Source organism: Berghia stephanieae, chromosome 7 (genome assembly GCF_034508935.2).
Source record: "Berghia stephanieae isolate SIO BIC M18660-M18661 chromosome 7, UCSD_Bste_1.3, whole genome shotgun sequence".
Taxonomy (NCBI): Eukaryota; Metazoa; Mollusca; class Gastropoda; order Nudibranchia; family Aeolidiidae; genus Berghia; species Berghia stephanieae.
The window spans coordinates 26,879,846-26,899,008 of NC_088366.1; the positions used below are offsets into that span (position 1 = coordinate 26,879,846).

The window sequence follows — 19,163 nt, forward strand, 5'->3', positions numbered from 1 at the left end:
GGGTAAAAGCCTTTTCCAAGGACTCAACTGTGCGCCACTCAGTGCGGGAATTGAACCCAAGATAATAATAAATAATTATAATAATAAATGCAGTTTATTTGTATAGCGCCCGATCCCGATGACAAAACAGCTCATAATAAACATTGTTGTACACACGCACACCCATTTTATGCTAGCGCATGCACACACACATACCCTCACATTGATACACATACACACACACACAAACACACGCATCAAAACGTGCATGTGCACACGGAGATGAAAAATAGCTGTTAACATGAATTATTGAATAAAAATTATATCAGAATATTTACCAAAAATGGCAGATAAAGGGAGATTATAATATGTCATGAGAATTCGGATGTAACAAATGTATATCTTCCCAAAAAAAAATAAAAATAGGATATTTTATTAAATCTAGTGATTTTCACATAAGATGAACGGAATTTTCAATCCGAATCAATCAGCCCCACATATTTTGAGCATTATTCAAAATTAAAAACACAGGCGAAGAATTGGATTCAATAGTCTGATGTCACGTCGTCCAGCAACGGCGGTCATCGTGGTTCTAAACAAATAAAATCGGTACTTTTTATTCTTCATGCTGGCTAGAACTTTTCATATGTCGTGTGATCAGAATGTGTAAAAGTCAAAACATGATCAGATTTATACTGTTTTCTTTTCCTCTGGATACGCTTTTATGCTCGCCGGAGAAATATTTCATAAGGGCGTCCGCCATTGTTCTGATAGTTTAGAGCCAGTTACTAAGTTACCATGCGTCATTAGGAGGGAAGTACGTTACAACTGTTGAAGCGTATTATGCTGTACAATTCCCCTCATCAGTGTGTCAAAACATTGTGCGTGATAAATGCTCACAAACTGTAGGGCTGACAGATTTGACGGACTGGCATTCCAAAAGGTTTCTTGAGCAAATTTAATTTTTTTTTAAAATAATAAAATTCCCTTTATTTATCCCATAGGGGAAAATTTGTCTCTTGACTCTTTTTCAAGGGAAGACTGGAATAACCCAGGCGTGAGCCGCAATGCATCGCCGCAAATTGAGCTAAGATGGAGGTGACTTGCTCAAGACCCCACAGCGCAGCGGCGTGTGATCGAACTCGGTACCTTTCGGATACGAAGCAAAGACCGTACCGCTGAGCCACGCAGCCCCCACTATGACGTTGCACTAACTTTTAAAAAAAGCCTATGTTAAAAAAGAGCCGATTGCCCACACAATCTTACCTTCGTTAAAGTATAAAGCCCTTGAAGTATAGGTCTATACCCAGTACATCGACATAGATTGCCTGGGTGGAATACAAATCAGGTCATATAGGGGATGAGTGACCCTTGATTTTATACGATTCTGATTCTAAAGCCAGCACATTTAGAGTCTAAAATTCAGATCTCCCTCCCAAAAATGAAAAATAATAAATCAAAATAAATAATATAAATTATTCGATTAAATAAATAAATAGATAGATAAATGAAAAAGATGAATGAAGTAATGAATAAAAGTTAGAAACAAAAAACGCCAATAAGTACGAAAAACAAAATGAAACGACCAAGAAACCAGGAACAGATTAATAGATAGATCTGTATTATGAACAATAATAAGAAAATAATAAAAGTTATCTAAACAAAATGGAGTTTAGGAATTAAACCATAGTATCTATGCATTCGGGACGTTACGCAAATTTGACAGAACACAAAATTAAACTCTACAAGTGCTGACCCCCTAATCCTTGAAATTCAGAATATTATAATGATAATGAAAGCAGTGGACATCGATATCTATTACTATTGATTTTAGACCGCTTTTTTTGGTCATTAATTTCTGACTAAATTTCTGAATTATTTAGTAAAGCGCATTTAAGGTTACACATATTTAAATTGTTGGTACGATTGATGTGGGGGGGGGGGGGGGGAATTAGTATTTTAATTAAAACGCATACTATCAAGAATGTTAGCGTTTTTGTTTCTTTATTGGACATTTATTCTTATAACAAGGACATACAATTCTCTAATTAGATAATACTCCCTTAGGATTATACCCATATTTTTTATAGTGTTGGTACGTTGATCTGGCGGGAAAAATTAGTGATCATTTTACTGAAATGCACACTTTAAATAATATTAGTTATTATCTTTCATTAAAAGGTATTTGTTTTTAAAACAAGAGCACAAAACAACCAAAAATACCCTCAATGATGGCGCTATGCAAGACGAAGATTTATGATTTTTTTCCCAACAAAGATAAGACTTCTTACCGTCCAATGCTTCATACAGTTGCTGTTTGTTGGGCACGGGGTTGTTCCTCATCAATGCATAAACGGACATGACTATTCCAGGGGTGCAAAATCCACATTGTGTTCCATGGTTATCCGAAATGGCTCTCTGTAATATAATGAATTCCTTATAATATAATACCAAACAATATGAGAGAAAGGGTCTAGGAAAAAGTGGAGTTAGATTGGACCGACGTGTCTTTATTTTCAGGTCCGATTGTTATTGTAATGGTAATACTCTGAAACTTGTGCGGCTATGCGGTCCAGTGGTATGACACTCGCTTTCGGATCGGAAGGTCCTGGGTTCGAGCCTTGCTCGGCGCATAGGTAAGTCCTCTCAAAAGGCTCTTTATTCACATTTTTTCGCCGTACTCAGGTATAAAATGAGTACCTGGCCGTTAACAACGTTGTCCCTGTCCGAAATTGTATTATCGTTCTACATGTTGCGTGTTGCTGTTGCTGTAAAGCGCTTTGAGCACGTCTAGTGGATATCGCGCTATATAAAAGCTAATTAAAAAAAAAAAACAAAAAAAAAACTAACGCTAAATATTGTCCATTTCAGCAATGTTAAATCAAGCCCATAACATGTTTTGGTTATCAGACCTAAAAATAAGTGCACATCGGATTCGACCATTGATTTGTAAAAAAAAAGGTTAAAGACCCGCTAATTCATCAATCATACAAAATTTAAAAAAGAACTAATATTTCTTTAAATCTGATATTTATACCCATCGTTTTTAAGACGGGTTGCCGAAAAATGAATCTAAATCTAAACGTTTCAGAAATTAGAAATCATTTGATATTGTTGCACGTTGATAACTTTGTTTTTACCTCCCCTCAATTAGGACAGGCATAGAATTGGCGAAATTCTATCTTCTTATTACATTGAATTTGATTTTCAGCAAAATCATCCCAACCTAATACCGTTTTGAAGCAGAGGATCAAATTCATGATGCAGATATCATGACACTCTAAGGCATTATTTCTGTCATTTCTTATAAAAGGCGAAGTGATAAACGCCAATAATACAGCAGAATAATAATGAAGTCCTCATCTATTGATATGAAGAAAAAAAAAATATGCAAAACAGGTGAAAATAAAATCAACCCGATTTTTAAATTAATAGTAACTACATAATTGACATCTAGTTTACCCCGACTTAAAAAAAGTTTCAAGCATCAAAGGCATAATTAATAATGAAAAACAAACTTAAATTATTTTTTGGTATAATTTGTTTTTGTAATTTTGCTTTTAGATGATTGTTCCCACTGGCTGTAATGAGGCTATTCTCCAGCCTTTCTCTTGGTTGTACGTCAAACATAGCCATGCATGCCATACGGTCGAGGAAGTTGCGCTTGTATCACAATGACCCGAGTTTGAGCCATGTTGTCGGCATCTCGTTTTTTCCCCTTTTCCTTCTATCGCCGCCCTGCTGCTGAATTATCCTATTTCTTTATCGAGATATACCATAAAGAAATATTTAATGATAATGATGATCATTATTATTATTATTATTATGATGATGATGATGATGATGATGATGATGATGATGATGATGATGATGATGATGATGATGATGATGGTGGTGGTGCTGTGGTGATGATGATGATGATGAGGAGGAGGCACCACCCAAGATACCTGTACTGGATGTAGTTTGGACTTGACGCTACCAATTCCTTCCACTGTGGTGACAGACAAACCGTGAAGATGACATATAGGGATGAGACAAGCATTCACTGCGTAATGTCTATGGGTTTCTTTGTTTAGGAATCAAGACACAATATGAGCGTTAACTCTCTCCTTGCCAGCCATGTTCAGGATTTTCCCCATAACTTCACACAAAACTAACACAAAAATATATTTGTCATCACTCAAACACAATAGAAGGAGGTTCTTGCGATAAATAATTTCTTTAGCAAAACATGCTCTACAACAAACCTTAAAGTTTATAATGTACAAAAGAAATTTGAAAAAGAAAAAAATTTGGTTGTATCGTAACGAATGTGACGATTTTCCTATAGTTGGTATGGAGAGGGTTAACCAGTTAACTGCCGCACTCTGGAAAAATCACTTGTATTTAAAGATTCGACCAGAAAACTCGTCATTCAAATAACGACCGATTTAAATGGCCCTCATCTTGGCAAAAACTCTCAAACCTGGGACTTCGCAGAGTACGAAAGTAATGGAATCACTTTGCTAAATGTAATCTAATGAAATTTTAACATAATACGCTAGTGTTTATCTACGGAATTTAAAAGCATTGAACTAAAGTGAACACAACTTTAACCCTGTCCTTACCTGCCATTTTCAGAATTTCCTCCAAAATTTCACACCTACTCAACACAGAAATAGGTTTTTCTTACTCAAACAGAAAATCAACAAATACATTTTATCCATAATATTGATCGACAAAATGAACTCTATAACAATTTGTCACTTTTTTATAGCTATAGTAAAACATTTTTCTTTAAATTGTGTGATTTACAAAAGAAATCTGAATGATAAAAGTGCTGGTTGTATCGTAACGAATGTGACGATTTTCCTATGGTTGGTAAGGAGAGGGTTAAACCCAGACAAGGATAAGCAGGAAATGTTCCAACTTACGAAATTGTCATTGGTGTCCATTTGTCTAAATCTTGTATCATTTTAGTGCAAGACAATTGCTGAAGAGTTAAGTTAAAGTTAAAATCAGAAAAATGACAATTTAGATTTTTACAAATAAGAATCCACATTAAATCTTTACAAAGACCCCCGACAAAATGAAAATATACAGACGTCTACAACCCGATTTTTTTTTATTATTGACTACATTTTATGACATCATCTTTACCCCTATAAAATACAGTTGCAGACAACAAGTCATAGTTAGAAGAAAAATAAACCTAACTTAGATTATCTTTTTTTTGGGATGATTGTTTCAATTGGACGTATTGAGATTGTTTCTTGATTGTTTCAAACATCTCTTGATTTTACATGAACTTTATTTTTTGTGTTGTTGGTTGAAGAAACGTTATAAGTCCAAAATATCTCATCATCATTTTTTTTATTTTGAAGTTGTACTTTGCTTTAAAATTAAAAAAGATACTTGGTTCGTTGTCCATCATAAGAAGATAGCATGACGGTGCAAGCTCCACACCCGCCCTCCTTGCATCCTGCCTTGGTGCCCGTGAGATGGACTGATCGTGGGTCAAGGAAAATGATCAATTCGTGAATGATAAATAAATGTCCGAATAGTCTACAATAATTCATGCCTTCCTATATATATATATATATATATATATATATATATATATATATATATATATATATATATATATATATATATATAAATATATATTTGTATTCCTACCTATCTCTCTATCAATCTCTCTATCTATCTATCTATCTATCAATCTATCTATATATATATATATATCTATCTATATATCCACTTACAATTCTATCTATCGAACTATCTCTCTCTCTGTATATATACATGTATATGGTACACAAAAAATCACACACACATAAACGCACACACACACACACACACACACAAACACAGACATATATATATATATATATAATTATATATATAATATATATATATATATATATATATATATATATATATATATATATATATATATATATGTATAAAAACCACAATGCATTGACCACTTCCAAATCATTAATTCAAATTACACCCCCTCTTATAGTGACATATACTAAGTATTAAACGATGTTATCCTATGACATCTACAATATAAAACCAAGTTTTTATAGGTAAAAAAATGATACGATTCTTTCTGAGGTAAGGGAGCAGCAATATCTCTGGATCAGGGTTATGTATCGTCACCTGGATCGTAAGAAAAAGATAAATAAAGATGTTATCCAGATACGTGTCTGATGATTTGTTTCAGAAAACTCCGTAATTTCTATTGTGAGATATTGAGGTATACTATATTATTTGTTCTAAGGAGAAATTATTCTTAAGGGTCTGTTTGATGAAATATTATTTCATCAAATAGACCCCAAGAAACAATTTCTTCTTAGAACAAATGTAGTGATGTTTCTCTTTTCATCCCACCTTTAAATGTATTTTTCTCTTATAAAAAATCATTTTATTTTAGAATAAAAGTTCAAGATGTATAGTCGACATTAGTGCTAGTTAAAGTAGAGTAAAATAATACGGAGCACATAGATAAATAATATTATCAGTAGTCTTTAAATACTATTTATTTTTGTAATATTATCTTCTTCTTCTTCTTCTTCGTCTTGTGGAAACCTCCAATATTGCCGAGGATCACTCCACAGTTTGTAGGGTTTTACATTTTAAACTTGCTAAAACTCTGCACATAATACTAATTAAAAAAAAAAAAACGAAAAAAAGAAACCCAAAACACATAGATTAAAAAGTCACGTTGTGAACTCTAGCAATCGCGTGAAGGCATGTTGGCAACCGTTTTCAGCCACTTCAGCTGGGAGGCTGTTCCATAGTCGGGCAGTGGAAGGGAAAAACGAATACATGTGGGCGTCTGTTTTTGATGTTGGGATGGTTACTCTTGCTGTGTGCCCCCTCGTATTTCTTGTTCCGATATCTTTGATGTCGTTTGGAAGTTTAAGGCACGAATTTTTGTAGTAGATCCTGTGGAACAATTTAAGTTTAACTATCTTTCTTCTCTTTTCCAGAGATTCAAGGCCAATCCTTTGTGATATTTCAGACGCACTTGAGAAAGGATCGAATGTATTTGTGATGCGTCTTGCTGTTTTTCTTTGGATGTTTTATAAGGTGTCGATGTTTTTTTTGTATATGGGTCCCAAATTGAGCTGTCATACTCCAAAATTGGTCTAACAATAGTTTTAAAAGCAAGGGTTTGAGTTGCGATTGGTCATCTTTTTAAATTGCGGGTGATGTTAGCGCTTGTTTGATTTGCCTTTGAAGCCAGGTGACATATGTGGTCATTCCATTTGAGGTTTTTAGCAAACTCAATGCCAAGGTATTTTGCTGTCTTTACGTGTTCCAGCTATTGACCATGAAGTTGGTATTCAAATGTAATAGGTGCTTTCTTTTTGTGATGGTTAGATAGAACATTGCACTTTGATACGTTAAATTCCATTTGATTTATTGTTTCCCATTCTTGTAATTTAGCTAGATCGTCATTTAGTGTTTTGCAGTCGTCTGTTGTTCTTATCTGATTATATAATGCTGTGTCGTCAGCAAAAAGGCGCACTTTTGACCTTATACCTCGTGGAAGATCATTTATGTACACTAAAAATAGGACGGGCACAAGGACTGAGCCCTGAGGTACGCCCGATGTCACCATCCCGATAGTGGAAGTCTCGCCGTCGACAAGAACTTGTTGGGTGCGATTGTCCAGAAAAGTTGCAATCCATTGTAAGGTTTTGTTCCTGATACCAACGTCATACAATTTCTGGATTAACCGATGGTGAGGAACCTTGTCAAAGGCCTTGGCAAAGTCCAGTAGTACTAGATCAATTTGACCACCTTTATCAATAGCAGCTGACAGATCATTTGTTAATGATAGAAGTTGAGTTTGACATGAGTGGTGCTTCCTAAATCCGTGCTGTTCATCACAAAAAATACTGTTAGTTTTGAGATATTCAGTTATTGAGGATCTCACTATATGCTCTAACAGTTTGCAGCAAATGCAAGTTAATGAAATTGGACGGTAGTTTTGAGCCCTGCTTCTATCACCTTTCTTGTAGATGGGTTGGACAAGAGCGTGCTTCCAACCAATTGGTATGTCTCCCGTTTCAAGAGAGAGTTTGAACAAATGTGTGAGGGCAGGTGCAAATTCGTTACTCAATATCTTTAAGAGACGGGATGTTATTTTGTCTGGGCCACATGCTTTCTTTGGATCTAGAGTGGCGAGGAGTTTGGAAACGCCCTCTATTGTCACACTGATGTCGGCCATAGTGTTGGAATCGTTTTCTTCGCCTTGTAGTTGTTGAGTGGTAATTTTGGTACGAGCTTTTGAAGCAAATACAGAGCAGAATTTGTTATTAAGTATGTCTGCTTTTTCCTTTGCATCAGAGTATAATACAAGATCAATCTCAAGGGGCGCTATACCAACCGAATCGCACCTCCTACTATTTATAAATTTCCAGAGCTTTTTGTGTGAGTCTTCACTGCCAAGTTCCTTAACATGATTATGATAGGCCTTTCTACTCTCTTTTTGTGTTGCTTTTTTCAGTCGGGCGTAATTGTACCAGTCTTTCTTACTGTTGGACTTTCTCGCCCTGCTCCATGCCTTTTGTTTCCGCCTGGATAATCGTTTGACGGTGGTGTTTATCCATGGTTGGTGAAATTTCCTTGAGCTTTTCTTCGTTGGTACATGTTTGGTCATCATTTTGTTTAGATGGTCGTTGATGCCAGTCCAAACATCCTCAGTGCTTTCTAGATGTTGATTAATTATGTTTTCACTAAAAAGACGTGTTTCTGTCCGCATTTCGGCGATATTTGTCTTTTTCCAAATAGTAATAGGGTGTGATTTTTGTGTGATTTTGTTTGCTTTGATAGTGCTTTCCGTGATGAGGATGTCATGGTCACTAATGCCTGGAATGGTTGTACACTTGACAATTAAATTTGGTCGATTTGTGATAAATAAGTCGAGGATATTTGTACCCCTTGTTGGATTTTTGTTTATTTGACTAAGGCCAAAATCTTGCAATTTGTTAATAAATGCTTGGTTTATAAATGGAGGATATTGGTAACTGATTTTTTTTGTCTTGTTCCCAATTGATATCAGGTAGGTTCAGGTCTCCGCTTAACCAGAGTACATTTTTCGGGTCAATGCTATCAATACAGCGTGTTATCTCAGTCATTTGTTCCATAGTTGAGTTTGAAGGTGTTCTATACATAGCGCCCACAGTGAGTAGGCCTTGTTCTGTTTTGATATTTACGATCACCGATTCTGATTTTGTTTGAATGTCAAGCTTTAATACTGAGAGGTTCGTTGTTGTTGCAAGCAGCACCCCACCATACCTATCTTCTCTGTCTTTCCTGAACACGTTGAAATATGTCTCTGGTGGAAATATTTTACTGTCCTTTATTTCGGAATGTAGCCATGTTTCAGTACCTATGATTATGTCTGGTTTTATGTCTGATATCAATTTCCAAAATTCCGGTAGTTTTGGAATTATACTTTGAAAGTTTATGGTCATAGTTCTAAACATGTTTCTCGGTTCACCATTACGGTCACTGTTAGTTTGCCTGTTTGCTATATTAAGCGTGGTATGATTTGAGTTGATTTGGTTATTGATTCTTTTTATTTCATTTGGCCTCATATTGACCCTTCTTCCCCCCTTTGTTGTTATTGTCTTATTTTCACAAGCCACCTGTCGAGCAAGGTCACCAAAACTGTACTTACTTACTTACTTAATCCTCTTCGGGCCTTGAGGCACATAGGGCATCCACCAGACATCTCCATTTTTTGCGATCGGCTGCTTTTGCGGTGGCTGTATTCCAGGACAGGCCTGCTTCCTTTAATTCTTTCTCCATCGTCCTTCGCCAGGTTTCTTTGGGTTTTCCCCGCTTTCTCTTCCCATCTGCTGTCCAGTACAAGGCTGTCTTGGGAAGTGACCCTTTTTCCATTCTGGCCACATGACCCAGCCAACGCCATCTTCTTCTTTTTATTTGGCTATCAATGCTAGTGCAGTCAGCTTTCTTTAATAGATCCACTGTTCTTATTTTTGTAGGCCAAAATAAATTAAAAATTCTTTTTAAACACTTGTTCTGAAAGGCTTCTAGTTTCTGTATTAAGGAGGATGTCATTTTCCAGCTTTCACTTCCATAAAGCAGTACACTTAAAACATTGCTCTTGTATATTTTCAGCTTTGTCTTTCTCATTATTTGCTTTGATTTCCAAAAGTTTTTCAGCATGCCGAAAGCCTGGTTTGTCTTTTGAATTCTGTGCTCGATATCGTGTTCTGCATTTCCGTCGTCTGTTATTTTGGATCCGAGGTAGGAGAACTCTGTTACCTCTTCAATTATATGTTCATCTATCCTAATTTCACTGTCATGTTTTGGATTCACCCTAATGTACACAGTCTTATCGAAATTTATTTTCAGTCCAATTTTCGAGGCGTTCTTGTGTAGTACGTTTAGTTTCTCTGAGGCGTCTCTGTGTGTACTGGAAACTAACGCGATATCATCTGCGTAGTCTATATCTTCCAGAAAAGATGTCAATGTCCAGCGAATGCCTCTCTTCTTACCATCAATTGTATTTTTCATGAGCCAGTCTAGAGCCAGGATAAACAGAAGCGGGGAGAGTATGCAGCCTTGTTTTACACCAGTTGTTACATTAAAGCTGTCTGTTAAATTGTTACCACAGATCACTTGGCATTGGTAGTTGCTGTACATTGCTTTGATTAGGTTGACTATCTTCTTCGGTATACCATAATGGCGGAGTATTTTCCACAGGGACTCTCTGTGTAAGCTGTCAAAGGCTTTTTCAAAATCGACAAAAATGGTGTAGAGGGGGCTGTTCCATTCAATGCTTTGCTCCAGGATTTGTCTCAGGGTAAATATGTGGTCACTACATGACTTCCCTTTTCTGAACCCTGCCTGCTCTTTTCTAAGAATGTTTTCAATGTGAGGTGAGATTCTTTTCAGAAGGATTCTATTAAAAATTTTGCTCGTTACGGACAGGAGTGTGATTCCACGCCAGTTAGCACAATTTCCTAGGTCTCCTTTCTTGGCTATTTTATGGATGATGCCTTTCTGCCAATCCTCTGGTATTTCTTCCTTTTCCCAAATGTTGGTGAACAGTTTACTGAGAATTTTGGACATTTCTTGCGAGTTCGCTTTAAGCATTTCCGCAGTGATTTTGTCAATACCTGGGGCCTTGCCATTTTTTTGTTGTTGTATTGCCTCGTGCACCTCATGCTCAGTGATTGGACCAAGATTAACCTCTACGTCCATTTCTGCTTCTGGGATATCTGTGTAAGAAGATGGGTCTGGTCTGTTCAGAAGGTTTGCGAAATATTCTCTCCATCTTTCAATTTTCTCCTTTTCGTCTGTGATGACACTACCATCTTGGGATTTTAATGGTTTCTCTTGAACATAACTTCTGTTTCCCGAGAGCTTTTTTGTGATTTTGTATAGTGTTTGTGTGTCGTGTCTTACAGCTGCATTTTCTGCTTCAGTTGCTAAATTTTCTGCAAAATCTCTTTTGTCTTTCCTTGTGGATTTTTTCACTTCTTTATCCTTCAATGAGTATTCACTGGATAGCCTTTCTTTCAGTCGGGGGGATTTAGCATTCAGGAGATTTAGTTTGATTGATTTTCTTTGGTTAATGAGCTCCCATGACCTTGCTGATATCCAATTCTCTGTATTGGATTTATTGTGTCCTAAGTGTTCAGTGGCACTTTCCTGCATGACGTGGTTGAAATCTTGGATTGTCATGTTTGTAATATCTTGTATTGCACTGAATTTGTTTCTGACTGAGATATTGAAATTGTTTTGGATATCTGGGATTTTCAATTTATCTGTGTTGAAACGTTTCTCCTTCTGTTTTGCTATTTTTGTTTTCATCAATTTAGTAGAGATTTTGGCTGTGACAAGATGGTGGTCACTTCCAATGTCTGCCAATCGTCTGACTCTGACATCGTTTAGGCTGCTCTTCCATTTTCTGTTTATAATTATATGGTCTATCTGACTTTCTGTTTTCCCATCTGGTGATTTCCATGTCAATTTGTGGATGTTTTTGTGTGGGAAGAAAGTTCCACCAATAATGAAGTTGTGTTCTTCACAAAATTCTGCCAGTCTGCTTCCATTGTTGTTCATTAACCCTATGCCCTCCTTTCCAACGGACTGATTTGTTTGTGTATTGCCAACTCTAGCATTAAGGTCTCCGATGATCATGAGCATATCATGTCTTGGAATGTTTTCAACGGCCATTCTTAGAATATCGTAAAATTCTTCTTTGTTTTCTTCATCTGAATCCTCTGTAGGTGCGTAGCATGTGAGGATTGATAGCTTGGTGTATTTTGAGTTGTGTCTTGTGTATAAAAGTCTTTCACTTATCGGTTTCCATTCCAATAGTGACTTGTTGTTTTGCTTGGCTATCAAGAGGGCAAAACCTTCTCTGTGTTGGTCATCCTTTCGTCCTGACCAAATGATCAGGTCGCCATTTGAGAGTTGGCGCTTCCCAGCTCCTGTCCATCTTGCCTCTGATATGCCTAGCAAATCGATCTTGTAGTTCAACATCTCGCGCTGGGCTTGTGCCAGTTTTCCTGTTTGATATAGGGTCCTAACATTCCAGCACGAGACATTGAGCTTGCGTTTTGGTGACAATAGATCTGCAATCTGGTCGGGGGCGTCCTTTCGGCTTTGACCTCCTACCGTCATGAAGCCAGTATTCTGGTCCGCTTCTCTGCTGCCGCCGGTTGTGGATTTACGTCTGGTTTCTGTTTCTGTAACAGTTTGCTTTTTATGAGGTAGGTTGTTAACCCTACGCTCAACCCCCATTCCTGGAGGGCCGGTGGATTACTCTTCGTCTGATCTCTCTCCTTTTTTCTCTTATTAGAGGTCCGAGGTTCGAGATACGCAAGCCCTCCCACCACGACAAGGTGATAATCCGTCGGGAGAGACCAAAACTGTACTCCATGTTAAAAATAGATTCGATATTTTGGCCATAAAAAGACAAAATACCTTCTTTTTTTCATTTTGGCCAGGAAACATTTACCCTTCATTTATTGACAGAATAAGATAATGTGAAATTTTTATAGAAATATTTGTCTTTAGACTAGACTAAAGCATAGAGATGGTTAAGAATAGATGCATTTTATTACATTGAGGCTTATTTTAATATACCGACAAATGAAGTGTAAGTCATCCGTTTAAAAATTAATAAAAAGAGGATTTGCCATTGTATGTCCAACGGTCCATACATGCAACTTAAGACTTTATAAAATTTATATTTAATGGTTCCGATAGTACAATACCATGCCGTACTCGGAGAAAACAGTTTTAAAATGTTGGCCAGGAAATTTGTCTTTCAAATATCGATCAATTATTGTTATCTTGACAAAAAATCTCAAACCTGAGACTTCTTTAAAGACTTCACTTTTAGATCTTCTGACAAGATGTGGGTTATTTCAATCGATTAATATTTTGAAGGACGAGTTTTCTGGCCACAAGTTTAAAAATGTTTTTTTTTTCCCAGAGAGTAGCCACTGTGGAACAGAACATTCATTAACAATTTATTCACAAAATTATAAATTTAAGTTTAAAATTAAAGGCGTCTGTTAAAACCGTTTTTACACCCTATTTTTCAAACATGGTGTAATTCTAATTGATATATATATATATATATATATATATATATATATAGTAATGTAAAGAAAAACGTTTTGTGGCAACAAAATAGATAATCAAAAAGACATTTATCAATATTTCATAGCAGTGTCGCACCCACGACAAGAATCAATCAAATCCACATTACATAAATGAGGTTTGTTAATCCTTTACAGGCAGTGGCTACTACTTTATTGTACTCTAACCTCATAAGTGACTCACTGACTCAAAAGGGTAATATCTCAGGTTGGATTAAAATTTAATGTATAGCCACAATTATCTGAACCTTGGGGTTAATTTCTCTTCGTTATGGCAGAGAATGAATGCAATGTCTTACATTGCCAAAGGGTTGATGTTCGTATTTTTTTTATCATTTTAGTTCAAAACCATACTTTTAGGTATACTTTTTTCACATATAGAATTTTGCCATCTTTACAAAGGGTGCAGTAACAAGAAGAAGATTTGGACATCAATGAAGTCCCAGTTGTTTTGGATTAATAACTTCTTGTTGAACACACTTAGATATTGAGTTATATCTATAATATTATATAGAATATAGAAAATAATGATTTAAATAAGCCCAGTAATTCACTCTCGCAGCTAAAGACTTAAACATGACGTTTTTATTTGTTATAATGAATGTTTACATTTTGCTTCTAATTAAACAGGTTTCTTCCTCATAACTTGGATAAATGTTACTTTAGATCCGCAGTTACAATCAGATGTATAAGTGGAGAAATTGTGCTGCTATGTGATCTTTGCTATGACTCTCATTGAAAAAAAAAGGCTCTTTATTCACATTCTCTCAGTTTGCTCAGGTATAAAATGAGTACCTGGCCGTTAACAGCGTTGCTTTTGTCGGGGAGAAAAAATTATTTCACTATATTTCGGCGTCATGTCTTGTACTCTGTGTTACATATGTGACTCTTCGCCTCAAAACGGTATTAAGTCGGGTTTGTTAAGATGTTGATTATTGAATTTATAGTCAGAAATATCAGACGTGTTGAGTTTATATGATTTATTAAGGAAAATGGATACCACATTTTAGGGTGCTAATGCCGAAAATTTATATGTTTGACCAGATTAACATAAAATTCGACTTTTAAGCATCTGGTTCGTTCCGACATAATACCGTTTTGAGTGATGGGTCATATATGCTGTTGCCTGGGACCCTTGTAAAGTGCTTTGACGAGGTTTAGTGAATTGCGCTAAACAAATAATCAAATTCTTCAAATGCTCAGAAACATTGATTATATTTAATCAATTATTCAGTCTCGCTATCGAAGAGTTAAACAGGAACGTTTTATTTTCTATTCATAATAAATCTTGTTTACTTTTCGCCTTTCATGCAATTAAAAAAAAATGTGAATTTCTTCCACGCACCGTGTACAAGTATAAAGTAAACAGTCTCTGATTGATTTTTGCTTTTGTGACATATAGAACAGATTCCAAATCAGCTTCTATGATAATGATGTTGCTGATAATAATTGAGCTTTTTGAGCTTTTTTATATAGCGCAATATCCACTAAACGTGCTCAAATCGCTTTACAAGGGGTCCTGGCCAACAGCAACACTTAACATGTAGGACGGGACATGGCGCCTGTTTGGCGATATTAGATTTTTTATCGGACAGCGACGACGCTGTCAATGGCCAGGTACTCATTTTACACCTGAGTAGGGTGAGAGAATGTGCGTAAAGAGCCTTTTCCAAGGACTCTACTATGCGAGGCTCGAACCCAGGACATTCCGACCCGAAAACGAGTGTCTTACCACAAGACCATATAGCCGCACAATAATGATGGTGATTATTATAATAAGGATGTAATGATGGAGACAAATGTGATAATACAAATAAAATTGATAATATATACATTGGTACAATGATGGTAATGATATTATTATTATTATTATTATTATTATTATTATTATTATTATTATTATTATTATTATTATTATTATTATTATTATTATTATTATTATTAATAATAATCATCATCATCATAATAATAATTCTAATAATAATAATGATGATGATGATGATATGATGATGATGATGATGATGATGATGATGTTGATGATGATGATGATGATAATAATAATAGTTGTGGTATTAGTAGTAGTATTAGTCACAGTAGTAGTTAATAATAATAATAATAATAATAATAATAATAATAATAATAATAATAATAATAATAATAATAATAATATAATAATAACAATAATAATAATAATAATTAATAATAATAATAATAATAATAATAATAATAATAATAATAATAATAATAATAATAATAATAATAATAATAGTATTAGTAGTAGTAGTAATAATAATAAGACACTCACAGAGCATGAAGATATTGGGTAATTGCATTGCCCGTGAATGATTTCAAAATTAACAGATGACAATGTCATCCATTATATTTTATCGATATCATTAATTTTTTTCAGTAACATTACCCTTTTTCCGTTGACGAAGAAGACAAGAATATCACTTGTTTCCATGGTTATGTCTCGTCAAGCCTGTGAAAATAATGGAAGATAGTTTTTAAAAATGTTGGTATTGTTTCCAAAAAATATCATCCTTACATGTTATCCCACATAAGATGGAAAAGATGGCTTTTATATAGCGCAATATCCACACTTCGTGCTCAAAGCAAGCATAGATATTTCTTTTAACCCGGTAATGTTACAAAAGATCGTTTCCGTAGTCTGAATGTCGAGCGCAATTATGGGCTTATTTAAACATTGTTGTAATTGACATTACTTTAGGCTGGGTTGATGATATTTTTAATACAACACTGAGCCTATTTACATTTTGGGATACCAGACCTGCCAATATTCACACGTTGGTTTCGACACAAAAAGGTATCTATGTGAAGTCATCATTTATTACAGGGATATCCTCTCAATCCCATAGTGGTGGTGCCCCTGTTTCGAGCAGAAATATGTCTCGGCAACCCTTGTAGGTGGCTTCTCTGACTTACAGCAAAGCTGCATATACGAGATGGAAGTCGGTTTGGACGAATTCAATCCCTCGCCAGGGCGGGGACATCGACTCCTCGAAATTGGAAGAGAAGTTCCCAGGCTTGTTCACCACGAAGAGGAGACATTGGGTGGCAGCCAAATAGACTTTGGTCGAGATCCTGCTTAACAGCACACTCACTACATCAGTGGGGACTTGCCATCTGTCCAAAATGTACCCGTTGTGGTTAAGAGCCCGAAACCGCACAGCGACTAGTTGAACGGTGCGTTGTGATGAAACTTCAGGGCAGGTTTGTGGCGGTGCATGAGTGCGGTAATGATTTTTCATCCTGGATAGATCGTCATGCATGACAGTGGTGTGAGCATCATTAGAAGCTGCTGCTGCCTGGAAAGATCGTCATAACAAGTCAAGGTACTGTAAAAACCGTAAGCTGCCCCATGCGTGATAATAGTAGACACTTATAAGAAAAGTCTTCTGCTTCTTCTTCTTTTTCTTTTTCTCCTGCTCCTTCTCCTCCTCCATCACCACCACCACTACAACTACCACACCACCACCCCCTCATCCTCCTTCAATTCCTCCCTTGTTTCATTCCTATTTCCTTCTTCTTCTTCTTCTTCTTCTTCTTCTTCTTCTTCTTCTTCTTTCTTCTTCTTCTTCTTCTTCTTCTTCTTCTTCTTCTTCTTTTTTCTTCTTCTTCTTCTTTTCTTCTTCTTCTTCTTCTTCTTCTTCTTCTTCTTCTTCTTCTTCTTCTTCTTCTTCTTCTTCTTCTTCTTCTTCTTCTTCTTCTTCTTCTTCTTCCTTCTTCTCTTCTTCTTCTTCTTCTTTCTTCTTCTTCTTCTTCTTCTTCTCTTCTTTTCTTCTTCTCTTCTCTTCTTCTTTCTTCTTCTTCTTCTTCTTCTTCTTCTTCTTTCTTCTCTTCTTCTTCTTCTTCTTCTTCTTCTTCTTCTCTTCTTCATCTTCTTCTTCTTCTTCTTCTTCTTCTTCTTCTTCTTCTTCTTCTTCTTCTTCTTCTTCTTCTTCTTCTTCTTCTTCTTCTTCTCCTTCATTTCAGTCCAAAACTTCAGCAAAAATCAAAGGCTGGTACAGTCGTCGAACGTCTCGTCGTTTCAATCAAGTCTACGAACAGCAAACCCAAAATGAAAAATAATACACACAGGCCATGTTTAAGCGATTTAGAGTGTGACTACAAAGGTGACAATAATCGAAAAAAACAACAACCCCGCAATCAGGTTGTCTCCTTGGGTAAAGCAATTCGTACATACTACGCCGAGTCCATTGTAAACATGTGCATCACTGACAATAGGCAGTGACGGATATAGTGGTAGTCAAATTAAGGGTGCTCAACCGAAGACTTAGTCGGTATATTATAATAACGCATAGCAGCGGAACACCGTAAACATACCTAGTGTAATTAAACGTAGGCGTTTACACACACACACACATACACACACACACACACACGCACGCACGTATATCTATATATATATATATATATATATATATATATATATATATATATATATATATGTATAAATTATAAACACAAAAACCATGAAATAATAGTGCTCAATTTTTTTTATAAAAGGAGCTATTTATACACATATTGAAACAGCGTGTCTGCATCCACACATCTCACTCTTGAGAGTGGGTAAAAACGGTGTCTAGGTTCGCTAAGCATTATAATCGGCCATAATTTGACGTTGGAAATCGTTATCTGTGCGCCCTATTGCCAAATTCATTTGCTCGCAACTACAAACTTTATCACCGGACTGTATCGTTGGTGTCTCAAAAGATTGGTCTCGATCTATTTGATTTCCACAATACAGACGGCCTGCTCGTAATAGATTTATTTCACCTCATATATATTCTATATTACTACAAATGAAATAAAACAAAGACAAACTTAACGAAATAGAAGACAAAAATAAATAACTGATTAACAACTTTGTTCTTACCGATTGGAAAGACAAATAGATACTTATTTCCTTGTTTATGTATCCTCGTGTATCCCCAAGAAACAATTTCACTAATGATAGCTATATCATAATCTCTATACAAGTATGACAGAAGTAATCATCTAAAATCACTCAAAGTCTCTTTATCATAGGCTTGCTTCTACCGAAAAACCCACTCAAAATCTCTGTAAGATAGAATTGTCTTCTTCCAAAAAATCACAGAAACTTATCCTATTCCGATTTGCAGAGGCTCTAAGTCCAGTGTTTATGTGTTCCAGTAAACAGTTAATGGAAGCAATTTTGAGAATTGTCTGCCCCCCCCCCCCCCCCCGGCCAACGTCATTTCTACTCCAACCCTTATTGGTTTTCGATCATGATTATCGATTTGCAACCACTTGCAGACGTGTAAAGTGGCACAATTTGGCCATGTGTGTTTTTGGTCAGTACACCACTTGGGTATGCTGTAGGTCTACAAGTGTTTTCCAAATTGGGTTTGCTTTTAGTTGATTGTACGTGTTTAGGAAACATACTCATAGAATCCGTAAGTCGGATATAACGCACCAACATACCAAACTTTGTGTAATCTTTAACGTTTATAGTCTGATTTATCTAAGTCAGTGAGAACGAATCATTAA

General features: G+C 35.8%; 1 protein-coding gene across 1 annotated transcript in view; it reads right to left on the bottom strand.

Annotated features, from left to right (window-relative positions):
• Nucleotides 1–18,815, bottom strand: part of LOC144976974 (xanthine dehydrogenase/oxidase-like) — a 74,180-nt gene extending 55,365 nt beyond the window's left edge. The window contains exons 1-7 of the mRNA XM_078921630.1: nt 18,529–18,815; nt 16,048–16,110; nt 6,069–6,126; nt 5,374–5,464; nt 3,927–4,035; nt 2,271–2,397; nt 1,246–1,307 (exon numbers count right to left, since the gene is read on the bottom strand). Of these exons, the coding sequence (XP_078777756.1) occupies nt 1,246–1,307; nt 2,271–2,397; nt 3,927–4,035; nt 5,374–5,464; nt 6,069–6,126; nt 16,048–16,092 (492 nt within the window). The 5' untranslated portion in view covers nt 16,093–16,110; nt 18,529–18,815. The remainder of the gene's footprint in view (nt 1–1,245; nt 1,308–2,270; nt 2,398–3,926; nt 4,036–5,373; nt 5,465–6,068; nt 6,127–16,047; nt 16,111–18,528) is intronic.
• Nucleotides 18,816–19,163: the final 348 nt, after the last annotated feature.